This window comes from Petaurus breviceps, unplaced genomic scaffold (genome assembly GCF_028583685.1).
Source record: "Petaurus breviceps papuanus isolate PSGF00001 unplaced genomic scaffold, PetGlider_PUasm1.0 79, whole genome shotgun sequence".
Classification (NCBI taxonomy): domain Eukaryota; kingdom Metazoa; phylum Chordata; class Mammalia; order Diprotodontia; family Petauridae; genus Petaurus; species Petaurus breviceps.
In genome coordinates, this window is record NW_027186523.1 from 8,140,086 (window position 1) to 8,160,344 (window position 20,259).

The 20,259-nt window shown below is 39.1% G+C and overlaps 1 protein-coding gene across 1 annotated transcript in view; it reads right to left on the bottom strand.

Moving 5' to 3' along the window:
- Nucleotides 1-20,259, bottom strand: part of LOC138175814 (scm-like with four MBT domains protein 2) — a 305,235-nt gene that overhangs the window by 96,242 nt on the left and 188,734 nt on the right. Inside the window, exons 8-9 of the mRNA XM_069106316.1 lie at nucleotides 9,407-9,508; nucleotides 5,812-5,959 (exon numbers count right to left, since the gene is read on the bottom strand). Of these exons, the coding sequence (XP_068962417.1) occupies nucleotides 5,812-5,959; nucleotides 9,407-9,508 (250 nt within the window). The remainder of the gene's footprint in view (nucleotides 1-5,811; nucleotides 5,960-9,406; nucleotides 9,509-20,259) is intronic.

The window sequence follows — 20,259 nt, forward strand, 5'->3', positions numbered from 1 at the left end:
ATAGCTGAGAGAAACTGCTATCTGGTGCATAGTCCATTAACTTAAAATTTTTCTTAAAAGAAAAAAATTAAGAAGTTAGAACACATCACCGTCTTTTTCCTTTAAAAGCAGTAATTCCCTGGTTAAAATAAAGGTCAAAATTCAAACCCCAAAGTGTATTTGTAACCATTTAACTGCTAAACCCTCCAAACTATCCCAAGTTAATAGAGAAAAGGTTAACTCCTTTAACCTCTCTTATTACCCTGTTTTTCCTCTTGATCCAGGTGGTACATAGACTGATACCTTTACAGGTATCTCTGGCCTTCCCAAAGGAAAATCTAGCCCTTCCATTTACAGCTGGGTCTCAGCTGCCTCACTTGGGGCTTCTCTCTCTCTGTCTCTGTCTCTCTCTCGTTGATTGGTTCTTCCATTTTACAATCTGGCTTCTTAAAAAGACCAAACCCTTCTTCCTTCCACCAATATAAGTTTTCTTGGTTGTTGTTGTTTTTTAAAGGTTGTATTGATTTCTTTGTGAGCTTCTATAATCATCTGGCTTTGGAGATAGCCTTCTCAAGTCAAAACACTTATGTTTACCAAAACAGAGGAAAGGGCAGTTAGGTGGCGTAGTGAATAGAGCACTGGCCCTGGAGTCAGGAGGACCTGAGTTCAAATCCGGCCTCAGACACTTGACACAAATACTAGCCGTGTGACCTTGGGCAAGTCACAACCCCAATTGTCCTCCAAAGAAAAAGCACAAAAAACAGAGGAAGTGGCTCAAGTTGAGGTGGTAGCATTGTGGGATAGAAAAAAAACACTGTTCTGGAAGTGAGAAGATCTAGGTCTAAGTCTTAGATCTGCCACTAACTAGCTGTATGATCTTGGACAATTAAACTTTCTTAGCTTTAATTTCCTCATCTATAAAACAGGAAGTTCAGATAACCAATGCTCTGAAGGATCCTTGTGGGCCTAATGTTCTATCATTCTAAAATGATAAATGGATTTCCTTTGCCTGACTTAGCAGAACATTTGCTTTTTCCTTTGTGTAGGGTTCATTCCCTTCTCTCTTCATGAGAAAAAAAGAAAGATGGATAAAAGGCCATTCCAGCCTAGCATACTTCCACACTATAATCCTCTAAGGTCAGTGTGTAATGTACAGAAATGTGAGTTACTATTATAGTTCCCTGGGATCTTCTGGTTAAGAAATCATTTATTTCTTTGGCTTCAAGGATGATGACAGTTATGAATTCTTAAAACATATATAACAGAGAGAATCCATCTTTATTTTTAAAGTCAAATTGGTGGCTTTTGTTCTTACACCACAGATATCTACCAATATCTCCCAACCCCCATACCAACATCACACACATTCCCAGCAAAAGAAAAAATTTTTTTCTAAATTATATATATATACATATATGTATATGATAAAGCAAAACCAACACACATAACAATCATTATTAGCCAGTACATACAAGATGCCAACATAAACAACATTCTACAGCCACAGTGTCCATCTTCCTTGTTTCAAGAGGAGGAAAAAGTATTTCATCTGGAGAAGCCATTTTCTAGAGATGAAAGAGTCTATAAATTTGATGGCGACAAAAAAAATAAACTAAAACAAAACAAACACCAACAAATAATTACAGTATTTGTTAACATCCCTAAAAGGCAAAGTATGAGAAATGCCTTAAACACAAAAGATCTTTAAAACTGACAGGCTTAGTGTCTTAACAGACCAATTATAGCTAACTTTAGATAAGAAGCATTTTAATTCAGGTTCAGTGGCTGCTGGGAAGGATTGTGAAGCCCCCAGGAAATAAGTGCTGTTTGTGCAGAGAATAAATGGCCTATAGAAAAATGAAAATCTGAGCATATAAATTGTCTAGAAAAATTAAGAGAGTCCCCATCTTGAATCCAGCTAGGTCACCTTTCTTTCTTTTTTCTATTTTTTGGAAGTCAATTGGGGTTAAGTGATTTGCCCAAGGTCACACAGCTAGTGTCTGAGGCTGGATTTGAACTCAGGTCCTCCTGACTATTTTCTTAACCCCAGTTTTCTTATTCTCTGAATCGCCTTTGTTTTTGGACATTGACTCCTTGCTTTATTTCTGCCATGACTGTCCTATCCATATCTGGAGTTATTTGGATCTGGTTACTGTTATCCTCCCTGGTTCTCTCTTACGGACCTTTAACTTCCACACCTCTTTGCCTGGGCTTCCAGAAAAGTATGGGAGTTAAGTACCTATTCTCCCACCCCCAACACATTTGGACACAACATGATTCACAATAATAACTCAGTTCTTAAAATAATAATCTTCCCATGGGCCTTCAAGCAATCCAACCTAGTTTTACCTATTTTTCCTTGGGTGCATTTATTCCCAAAATTAGATGTAATCTGAAATCTCTGAAAACAACTACCTTTTCTAAGAACCAATTTCTCTTCCCTTCCATCAATGAACATGTTGTATCTCCCTTGTACACTCACTGAAAAAAGGAACTTTCTAATTTTAACCCAGAACCATGGTGCTTAATAAGTGTCTTGTTTTTTTTTTTTATTACTACTGAACTGAACTGTAAAAAGCTAGGTTTCTCTTCTATCCCTTTTGCCTAGAATCCTATGATGCCTCCTTCATCGGGAAGTCTCAGTAATGGAATTATTCAAGTTGGAAGGAACCTCTAGTGATTATTTGGTCCAGTCCCTCACTCCCAGCACTGGCGGCTCATTACCATGCCCCAGGAACAATGTCGTTTCCTTGTGCTGCTACACCACCTGCTTAGACTTCTCCTTTCTCCCCAAGGGACCCCAAGTCACTTCATCTCTTTAAATTCCTCTTCCTCTAGGCTTGATAATGAGCTCTTTTTGTAAAGCAGTTTTGTGACAGCTCCTGGAGAACTGCTATATAAAAACAAATTGCTTTGGATTGTATTATAAAGAGACAGGGGTCAATTACCCTCATTAATCAACAAAGACAGAACAAGAAGTAACAAGGCTTAACTGAAGTCAGAAAATGTGTTTAAAACCCTGTAGAATTAAAAAAAAAAGCATGGGAGGAAAACTTCAGAACTATTAAGATTTGCAATAAGCAGTCAGGGGAGCCTGTTAAACCACAGTGGCTGCAGCTAAGACTGATTGATCAGGATGCAGCTCTGATTGGCACAGGTCCAAAGGGGAGAAAACAGATCATCCATTTCCTCACTACCAAAATAAAGTGACATCAGACAGCTCCATAATTTTGTTACCTATATCTTGGAGAGCACTCAAATTATTCCAAAGATAAAATATTGATTCAGTATGTACTATGCATTCAGCACTGCAGTAAACACTATGGCGGGCACAAAAACAGCACTAACAATAACAAAAACACACCAGGGAGAGAGTTACAGAACCTGGGTTCACATTCTAGTCACCATTTGCTACCCATCTTTTAACCTCCCATGAGAATGAGTTGACAATTCCTTGAAGTTTTTAAGTGGGAGACATGTTACTGCAAGATTTTTTTCAGTCATGCTTTACTCCAAATTAAGTGATTTAAATATATTTATATATGCATATATGCATGCATACACACAAACTCACTCTCTCTCTCTCTTTCCCCTGTCTATTAAGAGACAGCTATTAAGTATCTAAGGCTGAATTTGAACTCAGATTCTCTTGACTCTAGGGCCAGTGCTTTATCTATTACCACCTAGCTATCCCTTTTGATATTCTTTCAATAGTCTTTTAAAAAAAAGTAACAATAAGGTCCAAGACTTTTTTTTTTTACAGCTTTGGTCTCCACCTTTCTTTTTTGTGAATCAATCCCTAAATCACAATTTAGGAATCAATCCTTCAGTTCCTTACATCTGTGTCATCACACCCTGTACAGATCTCCTCTACAAACATTTATATTCCAGCTGTTTCCTTGTTTTTGTTCTCTTCAAGTCATTTGAAAACAGAGTCAAAGCATGAGACTACTGTCCTTGATGGTGAAAAAAGTTTGGTATAAAAATTTTTGTGAATCTTTATAGACCATCAAAATCTGCAATATCCTTAGCATCTACTATCTATCTACTTTCTATCTACTCTGCTGCCATCAACTATAGATCCCCAGAGGGGCTCATGAACTGTAGTAATTACACAGGACTGAAAGCTAGTTTAAATTTTTTGTTTCATGGGGCCAAAGAATTCATCACCAAGTGGCATGCTTGGTGATACAAGCATCTCTATTCTTAACTAAATTGGTCATAAGAAAAAGGGACTTATCTATTGCAGGAATATATTCAAAGCCTTTCTTCCACATGCCCTCTGACCCAGGGACACTCACATCCTTACTGTTCCCCCCACAAGACATCCACCTCCTGACTATGCATTTTCACTGTGCCTACAATGCTCGCCACATCTGCAATCTGGTTTTCTTCAAAAAATCAGCTAAAATCCCACCTTCTACAGGAAGCCTTTCCCAGTTGCCTTTAATTTTTGTGCCTTCCCTCTGAGATTAGCTCCAATTTTTCCTACCAATTCTTTGTCCATCATTGTTTGTACCTGTCACCCCAACCAGACCATGAGCTCTTTGAAAGCAAGGACTATCTTTTGTCTTTCTTTGTACCCCCAGCATTTAGTACAGAGCCTGGCACATAATAAGCATGCTATTAATGCTTGCTGATTTGACTTTTCAGCACAGCAGAATCTACCTAAGCTTGTCTTCAAGAACCCAGGGTTACATTCACATTACATATGGTACTACAGTGCCATAAGAAAGGAGAGAGAGGGATAAAAAATGTGATAACAGGAGAAACAGTCCAGCAGTGATCTGCAAGATGAATGGTAGGAGGAAAGGCCTGGAGTCATGAAGGTGAACCAGAGACATTCAAAATTCCAAGTGTTTTAATAAGAGAACCTAGTCTAAGGTAACAGCAGGAGGAATGGAAAATCAGGAAGGATCTATTGCCAACAATCATGGATTCACTTTGAAATTAATGCCCAAATCCAATGAATTCCCAAAGCTAAACCATTACCATTGTGATGGAGAGGGACAGAAGAAAAAGTGGCCATTCCGGCCATATACCTTCCAGGTCTAGAAGCCTCAGAAATCATATGCCTATCCTGAGCAAAATGACCATAGATTTTCTTCTCCCCTGATCTAATTAACAGAATATTTGACAAAATGAGATTCTACCTCTTCTATGCCTAGCTAACTTCCTCTGGTTATTTTTAGGCAAGAGAAACATTTAGGTGGGATATGAGAGCTGTCTTCAAATGTGCAAAGGAAAGACTGAATTAACTGTTTTGATCTACTTCCAAAAGCAACTGAGAATTTATTTAACCAAGAAAGAGAAATGCAAAATAGAGACACAAAAAAAGTAACATTTTCTTGCAATAAAAGTGATTCAAAACAGTTCATTTAATCCTTCCTTCCCTCTTTTCTCTCCACTCCCTCTGTCCACATAGGGAAACCCTCAGCTGTGGTTACTCTGCCCAAGGGAAGATAAATTTTGATACCACAAGATATCTGGGGGTTAACAGTCATTCTGATCTATATCATGCCACTGGGCCCAAATGGTTCTATAGGCCAGAGTGACACTGGTGACTTTCTCACTTAAATCCAATTCACCTGGAAGTCATGACATGTCCTTCCTGCTGTCATTGGCCCCCTCAAGAAAGAAGGACAAATAACACCTCTCTTAAGGCTTCCCTGAATTTAATTCTACAAGACTTCTACAAAATTCTGCAAAAACAGTTCCTGTTCAGTCATTATTCACATAAACAAAGGCATTATTTCAATGTGGATTAGACAAAACAAAAATCAAACCACCCACCACACCCCAAATCAAAGCAGGATCTCAATGAATACAAACCCTTGGGTGGTGTGAGGTTGACTCCATTTTTAAGGCACCACTGTACAGGTAAAATCCCTAAGGAATCAGCATGGCACAGCATTGAGATTTTTTTAGCTTCTGGTCTCAAGTCATCAATAGTCACTTGCAAATAATGATTGTTAAAAACCTAAAGGTAAACAAAGGAAGCCGAATGTTAGTCTTATGTTACTGATTCCCTTAGACACTAAATACTGGCACATTTCTATGCACAGGCAGACAATGAATGTCTTTGATGAGATAGTTTAATCAGAAATTATCTTCCATGGAGGTCAATGAATCAGTCTAGTTATCAAAAAAGTAGAGATGGTCATTATGACTTTTTTTCAAAGAAAAGCTTTAAAAGCACCTGATAATCTTTATAAAGGTATATAAAGAAAAAGAAATTAAATGGACAATCATATATGTATGTGTATGTGTACACACACATACACACACATATCAGAACTGGGGGAAGGCAGGGGGAGAATAGGGAAAATTAAGAAAAACATAGAAGCAGCTCACTTAGAAGCGACCTGAAGGAAAACCAAGATTGACATAGAAAGATTTGTCACTTGGTCAGCCAATAAGCATTACTATGTATGTGCCAAACACCATGCTAAATTCCAAGGACAGAAAGAACTGAAACCCCCAGCCACATGCCACATGGAGCTCCCACTGTCGAGAGGCAGACAAAAGCACAACTACACTTATGTATATAACATAGGGCAAAGTGGAATTAATCTCAGAGGAAGACACCATCAGTGGAGGAACTGGGAAAGGCATCTAGTAGAAGGTGGAAGTTAAGCTAAGTCTTGGAGGTAGCCAAGGTAGCCGGGAGGCAAAGGCAAGGATTCCAGCCATGGGGGCCAGCCATCGGGAAAGACCAATAGAAAAAGGGTAAGGGGGAAAAAAGGAATAGTGAAATGAAAAGAAAGAGACAAGGGCAATGCATAGAAGCAGGACAAAAGGGTCACACAGCCGAGCTATCCCAATGCTGGAAAGAATGAAAGATTAAGAGAAAAGAAGGCCAAAAGGTTAGCAGTAAACTTTCCCCAGCTTGTCAGAAGGGCAGTGAGCAAAGACCTCTGATTCTGAACTGCAAAAGTCACCTTGCTGACGAGGGCATGCTTCTTAGAACCTTCCTTTACACAATACCTTTGCGGATCAACTGACTAGTCCGTCACTTCTGTGGTAGTCTTCAGGTAGTATCAGTAAAAATAAATGTAACAAAAACAATTCGATTGCCTAAGCAATGCCACTAGAATTTTACAGTTACTGAGAGTTCGTTCTCAAAAGGTCAACTAGCCCATTTCCTTTCTTCCAGTGCATGTTACAACTTATTTTCCAGATAAGAAAACTGAGGCCTAGAGAGAATAAGTGCCTAGTCCAAGGTCACATAGACTGTTGGTAGTAGAGTCAGGATGACAAGCCAGGATTCCAGTGTTATTTCTACTATACCACGATGATGTTATTTAGACCACAAGGATATGCTCCCTTTAATGCTCTGGCTGGGTGCTTTATGACGAGTTTCAGTTCATGCCTGTCTGCATTTGCCTCTATTCATTACACTGTTATTTTTTTTCCTTTTAAACAATTTTCCTAAAAATAATAGCCTTGGACAAAAAAAAAGGAATTGAAATTACAGTAGTCATAAAAACATGGTTTATGCAATATTAGAGGGCAATATTCTAAAACATTTCCTAAAGCTAAGGGGAAATGTATACTTGTAATACTCCTGATATATAAGAAAATTCTGGCAATTTATAGTACTTCTGTACTGAAAGATGAATCTTGAATAAACACATGATAATTACTCATAATAATTCTGTGCACTGCAAGATGTTTTAGAAGTATGATTATGAGAGGGGCAAAATGTTAAGTAGGATGACTTTTTTTATCTTTGATACAAAGGAATGGAATGATAAAGAAAACAATTAAAATATTAGGGGAAACTAGTTCCAAAAAGAACTGATTAATAAAGAAAAATATTCCCACAAGTAAAACCCCCCCAAAGAAATATTTCCAACTAGATTGGGAATAAAAAAGGATTCAGAAACATGTACTGACACAATGTTATACCAATTAAAATTAGAATGTCACTTCCATTTTTACTCTCCATACTTGATACATAATAATGAACTCTAAGCCTAAAAAAGTGGGGCAGAGGTAGAAATCTTTGATGCTACCAAGCTAACCCTAAAAGCTGTACTCCCATTTTGTTATTCTTTAAACTTCAGGTGAAGGTGACATTGCAAAAATAGTCATCTTTTAAGACAACTTGATAAATAATACAAATAAACCTACAGCTGGCAATACTGTGTCAACTGTTGCTGGAAAGAAGAGAGACTGGCCAGGCTCCAACAAACTATCATTCTTCAGTATTTGGAAAGAAATATGCTAACCCTAAAAGCAACACAGTATGAAGGCCTCCAGATGGTGAAGTGGTCTAGGATATGAAGGAGGGAAGTCTGGGTGTTGTTGTTTTTTTTAATCTATATACCTTGGCTCTTGGATTAGCATTCCTTAATACTATTTAATTTCTAAATTTTGAATCATGTCTCTCCTTCCTTCCCCTCCCCCCCACCAAAAAAAAAAGGTCTATCCTTTACAATATTTGTAGGATCTGGGAACTTAAAAACTGAAAGGAGACAGATGGAAAGGATTAGTGGCTCCTAAAAAGCTACTATTGCTATTAGAAAGCAAAAAACTCCTGGAGAAGAAAAGGTTAATATATGAACTTTAGAGCCAGGGGCCTAGTTAAAATGACCAGAGGGCAATTATCTGAAATATTTCTTGCTTCGATACCTCAAGGTTCAATAACTTTGTCTCAGTGGGTACTGACTACATTAACACACATCCCAACCCCCATATGCCTTAGCAGACAGGTCTTTGAGATTTGTTGTGGCTGAAAAATTCATCACCCTGCAGCCAATATGTTGATGAGTCTATCCAAATTTAGCTAGGCTGTTCCTCAGGCGACAGACTGACAGTCAGTTGCTAGGCCCCTACTTGAAGCCCTTCCAAACTGGTAGGCTCTGCCAGGACTTGCTGGCAATAGCCTCTAAGAACACATGGTCAACTCCACACCATGATCAAGAATCAAGGCAGCAGTTTGGTGGGGGTACCCAAATCACATAAAATAAAGGAAACCATCCAAGCCATTATCAGGTAACAAACAAGTTAATACAGGTGATAATATGTGACCCTTATCTACAAGCATAAAGACTCTGAATGCCATGGGATTTTTTATATTTGATCCTAGAGGTGATAGGAATCCATGATGCAATATTGGGTTTTGATCCTTTCTCCAAGCTCAAAGACATGATTACCTTCAACACCTCTGCCTCATCCCAGTAAGATGGGAAGGAGCTGTCTCACCCTCCCCACTTTCTACATAAGCCGTCTGATGGGATTTACCCTAGACTCCTCAAAGAATCTCTAGCCAAACTAGAAATAGTACCAGACTGTGAAGTAGTAAATCTATGTTTGTGTCTGCTAGATGGGCCCTTCTGCCTCTCCATGCGCAAAAAAACATTGCAGAGGCCTGACTTTGAGGTTGAACCACTTGTTTAATCCCCTTTTCAGGGGGGCTCACCTTAGTCACTGATGCAGGACAGATATTAAAGGGCTCGCTCATATCCACTGCCTCCAGCTTCATACCAACTGTGAAGAAATGGCTTCGTAAATCCGCATGATCCTGTTGAGGGTGGAGAAAAAGAGTGAATGCAACTACAGTGCTGAAAATTAACTCAGAGACTGTCAGGATAAGATTCTCAAACATTTTATTTGGCAACAACTAAAATCTGCCTGAAATAATTAACTCTCCTGGCTTCAAATTTCTAATTATTGCAACGTACAGCAACTTTGATTATTTTCTGCAGGCTAATAGCTTTTTTCCCAGGAATTCAGAAGAGAAGGAGGAAGGGGGTTTGTCCAAAGCAATCTTTGGATTTAGAAAGAATAAAGAACAAATTCACATAATACTGCTTTCCTCCTAATAAGTGGGAAAAATGCTGTTAGTTAAAATACAGTCCAGTTATGTTGATAATAGTAATAATAAGAATAACAGAAACTCCTTACATTATATAGCCCTTAAGGTTTATAAAACATTCACTTTCCTTACCACACTATGAGGTAGGTAAAAGCAATCATTCTTTTTAAAGGCAGAAGCAGCAACATGGTTGAATTATATGATCTTTTCTAATGCAGATCACAATTACCCTAGAGCATGGGTTCTTAACCAAACTTCTTATTTGTAGGGGGGAAGGCAAGACACTTGGGGGTGACTTGCCCAAGGTCACTCAACTAGTTAAATGTCAAGTTTCTGAGGCTGGATTTGAACTCAGGTCCCCCTGACTTCACAGTTGGTGCTCTATTCACTGCACCACCTAGTTGCCCCGTTAACCAAACTTAAAAAAAAAAAAAACAATCTGATAACTGAATTTTCTATGTAACAGTTTTCCTTTGTATATTGTGTGTTTTATTTTATGCATTTAAGAACGTTATTCTAAGAAGGGTTCCACAGGATATACCAGACTTACAAGGGATCCAAGATAAAAGTTAAGAATGTCTGCTCTAATTTTATGGATGGCACAGTTTTATTCCCATCTTATGTCACTACATGTACCTTATTTCCCAACCAATCAATAAACACTTATCAAACACCTACATTGTGCAGATGTGTACATATAAAGATTGCTAATAACTGCATGAACAATCAAGACCTCACCTCTACTAAATACGTTTACACAATTTCTCTTGTTTACTACTAGGATGCCAGATTTATAGCCCCCTCAGAGTTTTGCTGCCTTCTCAAGGAAACAAATTCCAACATTCACTTTAGTCACACGGCTATAGATACAGCTGGCTAGAAGCTTGAAACTAGGATTTATCTTTCTGAGATGAAGGCCACCTCATCACTCATAGGCTATATAAATAGAGGTGGATAAATAGATGTATTTACAGCCTAACCCATAGGAAATAATGGCCAGAGATAAATTCAGGCATTTCAAAATACTTACTTTAGTTGGGCATGAAGCACACGTGCCTATATGGGGATCTGTTTCATTTTTCCTCAAATTAAAAGCTAGTCAAATTCATTTAGCTTTGCTAATATGTCTGACTACAACCTACAGGGTCCACCAAATGCAGGACAGTAACGCAGACAGCCACTATGGATCACAGCTGATTTCTACAGATGATGCCCAACGGGAGGCTAGTGGGTCCTGAAATCACCAAACTTAGTAACTAATGACAGGTACCACCTCTAGCAGTTATTACCACCCAAAATCTGCCCCTTCTCTCACAGGAGCCACAGATTATAAACACCCTAATGGCAACAGAAATCATTTTTTTCCTCAGTCTTCTTGCCCCGTGTATCCCCCAGGAGTATCTGCAAAAGGAAATTACTCCACAACATGTTGCTTAACTGGACAAGTCAACAAGCATTAACTAAGGGCTTTCTATGTACCAGGGGCTACCCTAAGAACTGGGAAATACAAAAGTGAGACAAACAGCCATGGCCCCCAAGGAGTTTATGTTCCCACACCAACAAAACCACACAAAGGAAAATGATCACACACACATACACATCACAATTAACAAAAATTTAAATTAATTTAAATTTAATGACAGTTTACACTTCACTGGCATGGCGAAGTGATACTATCTAATAGTAAGAACCAGTCTACTTTCCAAAAATCATTAGAAAAAGGTGGCTCAAGAAAGCAAGACAGAAGAATGGAGAAATAATAATAGACATTAATATGGCATTTACTGTGTGTCAGGTATTGTGCTAAATGCTTTACAAATATTTCATATGATCCTCACAACCCTGTAAGGTAGGTGCTATTATTACCCTCCCTTCACAGTTGAGAAAACTGAGGCAAGGAGAGGTTAAGTGACTTGCCCAGGATCACACAAGTGATCACACAAGCTAGCAAATGTCTGAAGCTGGGTCTGAACTTGGGTCATCCTAACCATTCCACCACCTAGCTAGAAGCAGGGATGACTCAGGGATATTAACATATAAGTTAAAATGAAGGTTACTGGCTGGTAGACAAGTAATGCCTCATTAACTCAGCACATATGCAATTGAATCAGAAAGAACTTAAGTGCTGACTATCTACTAGGCACTAGAGACACAAAGAAAAAGTGAAATAGTTTCTGGCCTCAAAGAGATTGCATTCTATTGGGGGAGGGGGGAGAACATGTACATACTTAAGATATACATTGTATACATATTTATACAAAGAGAAGGAAGTAGTGTGTTTCAGGCATGGGGGATAGCCAAGGGAGAAAGGAGATCAAACTTCATGTCTAGGGAAGAGCACCCCCCACTCCCCACTCCCCCACCAAAAGGCAATTTGGCTGGAACATGAAGGGGAATGAAAAGTACAGCTTTCCCTTCCACATCATGACTTTCCCCACTGTGGTTTTGATATATCACTGGTTTAAGAAATTAAATGGGAATCTGGAGTTTTGTGGAAGATGCAGGTGGCATGTGAAGGCCAGCCAATGACACAGAAAAAGTTTAGAAACTTAGAAAGGCATAAATTATATGTATAGTATTGTATAATAATATCAACACATTTTTGTCTTTTATTATCATAATTCAGTCTCCTCTGGTATGAAGGCAGGGCCAAAACACTATGCAGATTTTCAAGATCATGGGGGGCACCCTAACCCTCATGATGTGGAAGGGATTAACTGTAATAAGGATAGAACAGTAGCCAATAGTCAGATTGTAAAGGACTTTAAATGTCTGACAGAGAAATTTGTATTTTACCCTAGAGGTACTAAGGGACCACTGGAATTTACTGAGCAGAGAACTGGCATGATCAGCCCTCTGTTTTAGGAACATCATTTGGAAGCAGTGTAGAGGATAGATTGGAAAGAGGACGGACCTGAGGCAAAGTCATGCAATTCAGGGGTTCCTGAGACAGTTCGGGTGAGAAGTGATGAGGCCCTGGACGAGGCCTTGGTCACCACAGATGCTGGGAGCTTGCCCTAGCAGAATAAACGGAATAGGCATCAGACCTGTACTGACATTTCAAAAACCCTTGGGGTCTTGAGGGCCAAGCCAGTGGTCCATAAGCTCTGGTAGTTCTTCCCAAACTGGAAAGACTTTTAAGTACAGGCCTGACGACTGACTATTACATGCCTGCTCTCTGTGGACCAATCTGGTTCTGTTCAGAGAAGCTTTTCCCCAGCCTGGGTGTAGGGTGATGAATTTTCTCTCCAGGGCAGCTCTTCATCTATTAATCATGGGAGGTTTGCAATCTACGTCAATGGAAGGAGCAGGGATAAAATTACAGATTGTGAATGAGGCATTCTAGTCTGTCAACAGGCAGTCAACAGCATTGAAGTGCTTACTTATTATACATAAGTGGATCTTCCAAATTACAGAGATTTATGGATTTTTAAGCACTAAAACCTTGATTTTAAATATTTTTGATGGAGATTTTCTGAAATTGCATTACACATATCCTCACTTTCTAGAGACAGCCTATGTGATGCTAAAAAGAATTTAAACTTAAAGACCAAGGATTATTATTACGAACCTCAATTGGGATAGGGATAGATGGAAGAATCAGACTTGTGATGTCGTTAAAGTACATGTTTCTTCCCCCCATTAGAATGTTTCTGCCTTTATGTGCATCTCCCACCATTTAAAATTGTGCCTTACACACAGCAAGTGGAAGAAGGACAGGACCTAGGATTTAATTGGTTGTAATGGCAAGCAAAAAAGTACTTAGCGCCTTGTTTCAGCTACTTAAGTATTTAGCACCTTGTTTGAGTTCGTGTCTTTGAGGCTTGCCCTGATTATATCAAGTCTTTGTTAAGAAACAGAACTTGAAAACCCCACAATGGGAGGAACTTCCTGATGCAATAAGGAGGAGCTAATGACCATATATGAGGAGAAGCCCAAGCTAGGAAAGCGCAGAATTGAGAAGGGGAACTCTGTGGTGGCCAGGCACTCTGTTTGTCTGTTCTGTTGGCATTGATTTTTGTTTGTGACACTTTGTACAGAAGCCCTGGGATTTTCCTGGAAGCCCTGAACGAGGATTCTCTTGTTGTCTGCAGACAGAAGTCCTGGAGGAGGGATTCAGAGGTCCTCAGACCGTACTGATGATTTGTATTGAGTTCTCAGACCTTGGATGTGGGTCTGTGTGAATTTCACAGGCAGATGGTGAATTGATGATGGTGCAGGCAATATGCATGAATGTTGTTTTGGCTCTGTTAAGCTTTGTCTTCCCAGAAACAGAAACTGTGAAGGACTTGGGGTGGACTGGACACTGTGAGCTTCAATATGGAACAGGAAGTGGACAAGGAACTGGATGAAGAACTAGACAAGGCGCTGAAAGCTGCCTACCTTTGAATCCAGGTGACAGTTGGGTAGATTCAGGCAGGAGCTGGGACCATGGAAGAGGAACCATGGAATCTGACAGCCTCCAGTCAAGATGAAGATCTCTCCATGGGTACTTAGTGCTGACAGAGAAGATCATGATTTACTGTGGCCTATGGGTGAGAGAACTTTGTACTCTATACCTTGTACCTCTTAAGGATGATTGGAAACTAATCTCCAATTAAGGAGAAAGAAGACTTTTTGACTGAGAGATCAAGACAATGTGACCTAGGGGTGGAGAACTTTGACCTTTGTACTATGTGTGCTTGCTTCTTAAGAATGACTGAGTTAAGGGCTCAATGAATGATTGTACTTTATGTCCCTTAAAGAGGCTTGCTCCTTAAAGATGACTGAGTTAAGAACTTACTGAACAATATCTTTTGCTTAAAACTATGTGGTCACTTTAGTGATAAGTTATGTTGCAACATTGTGAATGCTTTACTTTGGTTTCTGTGAATGCTTTGCTTTAATTTACTGCTGAATAAATAGAGAGTTCACTATACTAGGCGATCAGAACCTTAGTTGTTCACAGCAACACTCCTCTGGAAAGCTGCTCGTGCTTGGCTTTACACTGGTATAGGGAATTCCCACCTGAGAAAATTACCTCTCTAGCTATAGTTCTAGAGCATAGACTATTGAAGGGACTTGCCGAGGGATCAAACTGTTAGGATGTGTCAGAGGTGGGATCTGAACTCAGCTCTTCCTGTCTCTGGGTCCAGTTTTCTATACATTACTGATTACTCTACTATAATACTAATGGGCAGCTAGGAGGCATAGTGGATAGAGCACCAGGTCTAGAGGCAGGAAGACCTGAGTTTAGGTCCTACGTTAGATGCTTCCTAGCTGTGTGACCCTCAACGAATTACATAGCACTGTGTGCCTCAGTTTCTTCATCTATAAAATGAGATGGAGAAGGACTGGCAAACCATTCCATTATCTTTGCCAAGAAAACCCTAAATGGGGTCATGGAAAGTCGGACACAACTGAAATAACTGAAAGATAACAAAGATAATACTAATACAATATTTTAATAGTGCAATATTTTCTACTATACACTTATTCACTCTCCTAACAGAATGATGCAATGGATTTAAATTACATTATTCATCACCTACTTGTTTATTTCTTCCCTCAAGGTTTCCATCAGTGCTGACATTTTATAACTGTTTATGTTCTAGCTTAATCTTGTCTGCCTCATTCTGGCCCAGGATGCTAGGACCTTTGAAACTAGACCAGTCCAACTACAACTACTCATCTAATTTAGATTTCAGATCTACTTTATCACAGGATCATGGATTTTGAGCTGAAAGGGAGCTTAGAAGTCATCCTGTCCACTACCCCACCAACCCCATTTTAGAGATGAGGAAACTGAGGCCCAAAAATATTAAGTGACTTCCCTGGGATCCCAAATGTAGCAAGTGGAACAGTCATGATTAGGACTCAGGTACTCTTACATGAAATCCATGCCTGTTTGCAAGATGCTATGCAAGGCCTACCCCAGGTTTCCCCCACTCCTTGTAGGTCTATTTTTCATCCTGCATTCCCAATCTCATCTTGATCTCCCAGACATGGATCTACATCCTGTAACAACATGTTAGGAATACTTAGCTGTGCTGTCTTATTTTAACACCCATTTGTCTGGTGAAGGGCTTCTCTTTTGGAATAAATTACATCATTTAAGGACAAATACTTCCTTAGAGGCCTTTCTGACTTCTGTGTTTATTCCATACCATTAAGGCCATGGCTATATGCCACATGGCAGATGCTACTAGATGCAGACTTCAAGGTAAATATGCTGTTAGCAGTGTTTTTTATTCATCTTCAGCTTAGTGGTTCATGAAAGGCTTCTGGGTTAAGAAAAGTCTATATTCATGTATAAGTCACAGAATCTCTCATGGTACCCTTAATTCAGTCATTTAACTTCTTTGTCTCTCTTTTAATCTATGAAAATGACCATATAACTCGCTCACCATACAGGCCCAGAATGTGAAATGCTAATTAAAATAAAACTGTACATTTAAAAACAGTAAGGTATTCAATTCAATAGTAATACTGGGTACTATCCCATATACACAGGGTTTTTTTCAAGTAAATGTTATATTAATTTCTTATGTTTTTACATAAGCATCATTTTCTTTTTTTTCCAGGTAATTTAATCATTTTATTAATAAGGCCAGAAGGTTACCAATGAAAGGATGGCCATTTGGCCATCTCTCTTAGACCAAAGACCCCTAATGGCAGTGGGGTTGCAGTTTATATGCCCTTCATAGAGGTCATATTTCTGAAGGATGCCCAATCACCTCTGATTGGTTAACCAAATGGAAGGTAGTCTATCTTGGGATATGTGGCTTAGGTCACTCAAATCTTGATTAAAGAGATTTCAATTACCATATCACTTGCCTTGATAATAGGGAGAATCAACATTTTCCCAGACCTATCTGAACAAACACAATGAGAAGGAATACATCCATTAGCCTAAACTTACAATTTCTTTTACTGTCTGATTAAATGTTGGCCTGGATAAATCTCAAAGAGATATTTCCCCTACAGGTTGATTTCTGGATGATGAAATAGAAAATGGTAAAAAACAAAACAAAACCAAAAAAACCCCAACCCCTAATACAATAATTAGCTATTAAATATAAGGGAGAAATATTCATTTCTCACATTTCTCCATTTTATTCTAATTGAGAGATGAAGTCTCCTCAATGAATCATTGATCAAGTGTTCTTAACTATGGGGTTTATAATGGGTAACACTGTGGGGAGGAAAGGGGAAGAAATTGATTGATACATTGACAAAACCAGATAAAAGATGCAAAGGGAAAAAGTAAACTGAAAAAACAAATTGTTCATTTAAGTCTCAGAAGTCTCATCTCACATGTCCTGATTCTCAGGACACCATCTGATGTAGCTCCCTGGTCTGGGGGTGGTCTCAGAGCAGTTTCCAGCTGACTGTCTTCTTAGACTCACATAACCTACATTTTCTAATACATCCCTCATACCTCTCTGGGAGACATCCCATTTTTTAAAAATTACATAAAAGGAATAAAGAAGGAAGGGATATGGGAAATAATTCAGCAAAACTAATAGATATTTTGAAAAAAGTCTTTCATATGCAATATTCCAAGCTGACATTCTTCCTCCCCCCACCTTTCCAACTATGCTGGTGATGAGAGAAGGATAAGTAACAGAAAACAACAAAATACCCTGAGAGTCATACTATTAATTCTGGAATGCAATCAGAGAGATGACTCACTCTGGACAGATCTAGTTTGAACCCCGTTCTACTATCACTATTGGAAGATTAAGGGGAAAAAAAAGATGTTCTAAGATCTTGAAGATAACCCACCAAATAGATAACTTGCTTATCAATAACCAAGAGCTCACTATTGTATGAAAGATTCATTATGACTTTGCCAAATTCTGAGGTGCAATGCATACACCAGCATCATTGGATCAAGAATGACATTATAGGGGTAGCTAGGGGGCGCAGTGAATAGAGCACCCGCCCAGGAGTAAAGAGAACCTGAGTTCAAATAAGAACTTAGACACTTAACAGTTACTAGCATGTGACCTCGGGCAAGTCACTTAACTCCAATTATCCTGCTGTCCCCCCCTCCAAAATGAAAAAAAAAAACAAAAAACAAACAAACCATTATACCTAAAATCATTTGGTACTTGCTAAAACCTCAGAACATTTACAAATATGTAAGATATATTTTAAAAAGTGGTGGTGTTTTGTTTTGTTTTTTAGCACCATAGAGCCTAGTCAAATGAGATATAAAAAACCTACTTCTCCTTAATAGATGCTGGTAATGCCGTTCCCATCTACATTCATTCGCTACACATTTTATTCTTGCCCTAAAGTTGTTTCATATTGATCAAAACTAAAATGCCATTCATTTTATTTGAGGAATGTCTTTTCAAGTAGCTGTAACAATTTCTCTTCAAGAGAGCTTATTTTTAGTCAAGTATAGTACTAGTGACATTGAAAAAAGAGATCTTATAAGCCCCAACTTGCTTTCTACACTCCTATTTCAATCAATTTTATTCTTCCAGTGTCTAGGTGGGAGCTGGATTGTATTGGATGACCTCTGTAGTTTGTTCTAACTCTGAGTTTCACTAATCTTCTAGGTCATTCATAAGTGGTTGTTGTGTGGTTTATCCTTTGTTCTTGAAGAGGACCATGACATTAGGGAGATGATGACATGACTTGCAATTGACCTTGATTTGAGTGAGGGAGGGCTATGCAAGGTCCCAGCCTCACTTTCTCCTCCAGTCATCTGGGTCTGGTGGCCAGATATCTATCAGGAAGACTGGAGATGGCCCAGAATGCAATGGGAGACCCTGGCCCTTTTAGGCTAAGGCTTTTTCAGGTTCTCACTTTGAGCCAGGCAACACCCATTCAATGAATAGGCCTCTTTAAGAAGTGACTCGAGGGATGGCCCCTTTAATGGAAAAAAAAAATCAAACTGGGAGGGTAAGATGCTCAGTTGCTGGCCAAAAGAGAGTCACTATTTACTTTCACTCTGAGCCAGGAGGGCCCAAAAATAACCATTAAGTGTGGTAACCAGAAACAATGGCTTAAAGGAGTCACATTCACCCTTCTAGGACACAAAGGGGCCACTGTAATGGAATGCTACATTGTCTTCCTTTGATGGGGTGACTTGGGCACTAGAAAAATGTTGTTCCACATATTTTATTTTGTTTTTCTATTAGACAGGGAGTGATTAAAGATGTTTAAAAGAAGGAATGGTTGATGGGGCAAGCTCTGGGAAGAGACCAATGAGGATGAGATGGAGGGCAAGTGTAGAAGGGCTAGCTATAGAAGAAAACAGGGCACCTCTTTCTCAGAGGCAGAAGTATACAAAGAGAAGACAGCATGTCATAGGAGGTATCACAGGATCATAGGACTGTTAGGGGTCACTGAGACCTCTTAATTTTACAGATAAGGAAACTAAGGCTAAGAAAGTAAGTATCTGAGACCAAATTTGAACTCGGGTCTCCCAGACTCCAGGTGTGCCAGTCTATCTAAGGTACCACTTAGCTGTCTACAAGACCCACACTGGTATGTGAAAAGAAGGCCTCAAGTAAACTTCATGGATTCTCATGTTTTTCATGAGAATCTTCATGGATTTCTCAGTGTTTATGAGAAAATGTGGACAAGGCTTACACAGGATAAGGAAGCATGAATGGGCTGTAATATGTGGCAATAGAGGGAATTAGCCTCATTCCTAAGATCAAAGATCCATTGACATATTGTGCCCAGAATGGAGGTGACAGTTCCACAGTCCTCTGTACTGATAAAGCACATTTAGAGTATTATGGCCAGTTCTATATACCTAATTTTAGGAAGGACGTTACTAACATGGAGCATATTCAGGGGAAGATGACCAGGATGCTGAAAAGACTTCAAATCATGACAAATCAAGGTCAGCTGAAGGAACTGGGCATCTGTGATAAAGCTTGACAAAAGCATCAGACTAACCAGGATGCATTTCACTGTCTGAGGGTCAGGGACCCAGCTAATGCGCCTCTGTTTTCTCATCTATAAAATAAGAAAAAGGGGAATGACCAAGCTCACTTAACTCCTGGGAGAAGTGCTGAACAGTACCTGATTTCTCACAATCATTCGAATACTAAATGATGAATCATGTTGGTGAAATTACTTAACTGTAGTTCATTTGTTTTTCCTTCTGGAAAAATAAAATAAAACCTCGATCTTGGCAGTGCCTGCTCTTTATTTGGATGAAAGGCAAGATACATAAATACATCTATTAATGAAATACTACTGCCAAAAGAGATGGCTTGATATCAGTCAACAATGACGGGGGCATCAACAAAGTTTGGGGGGTATTTTTGGAGCATGACAACAAGCTATATTATTGCTAACTGAAGCTTTTGATAGATTATAGACATTACTTTGAGCTCCAGTCCAAGCTTGTGTGGTAAGGAGCAGGGTATTTCATTTATTTCATTTACAAAGGGGTAAAGGAACAGAACACAACATGGGGTCATTTTAAATTCAACTCTTCCCTC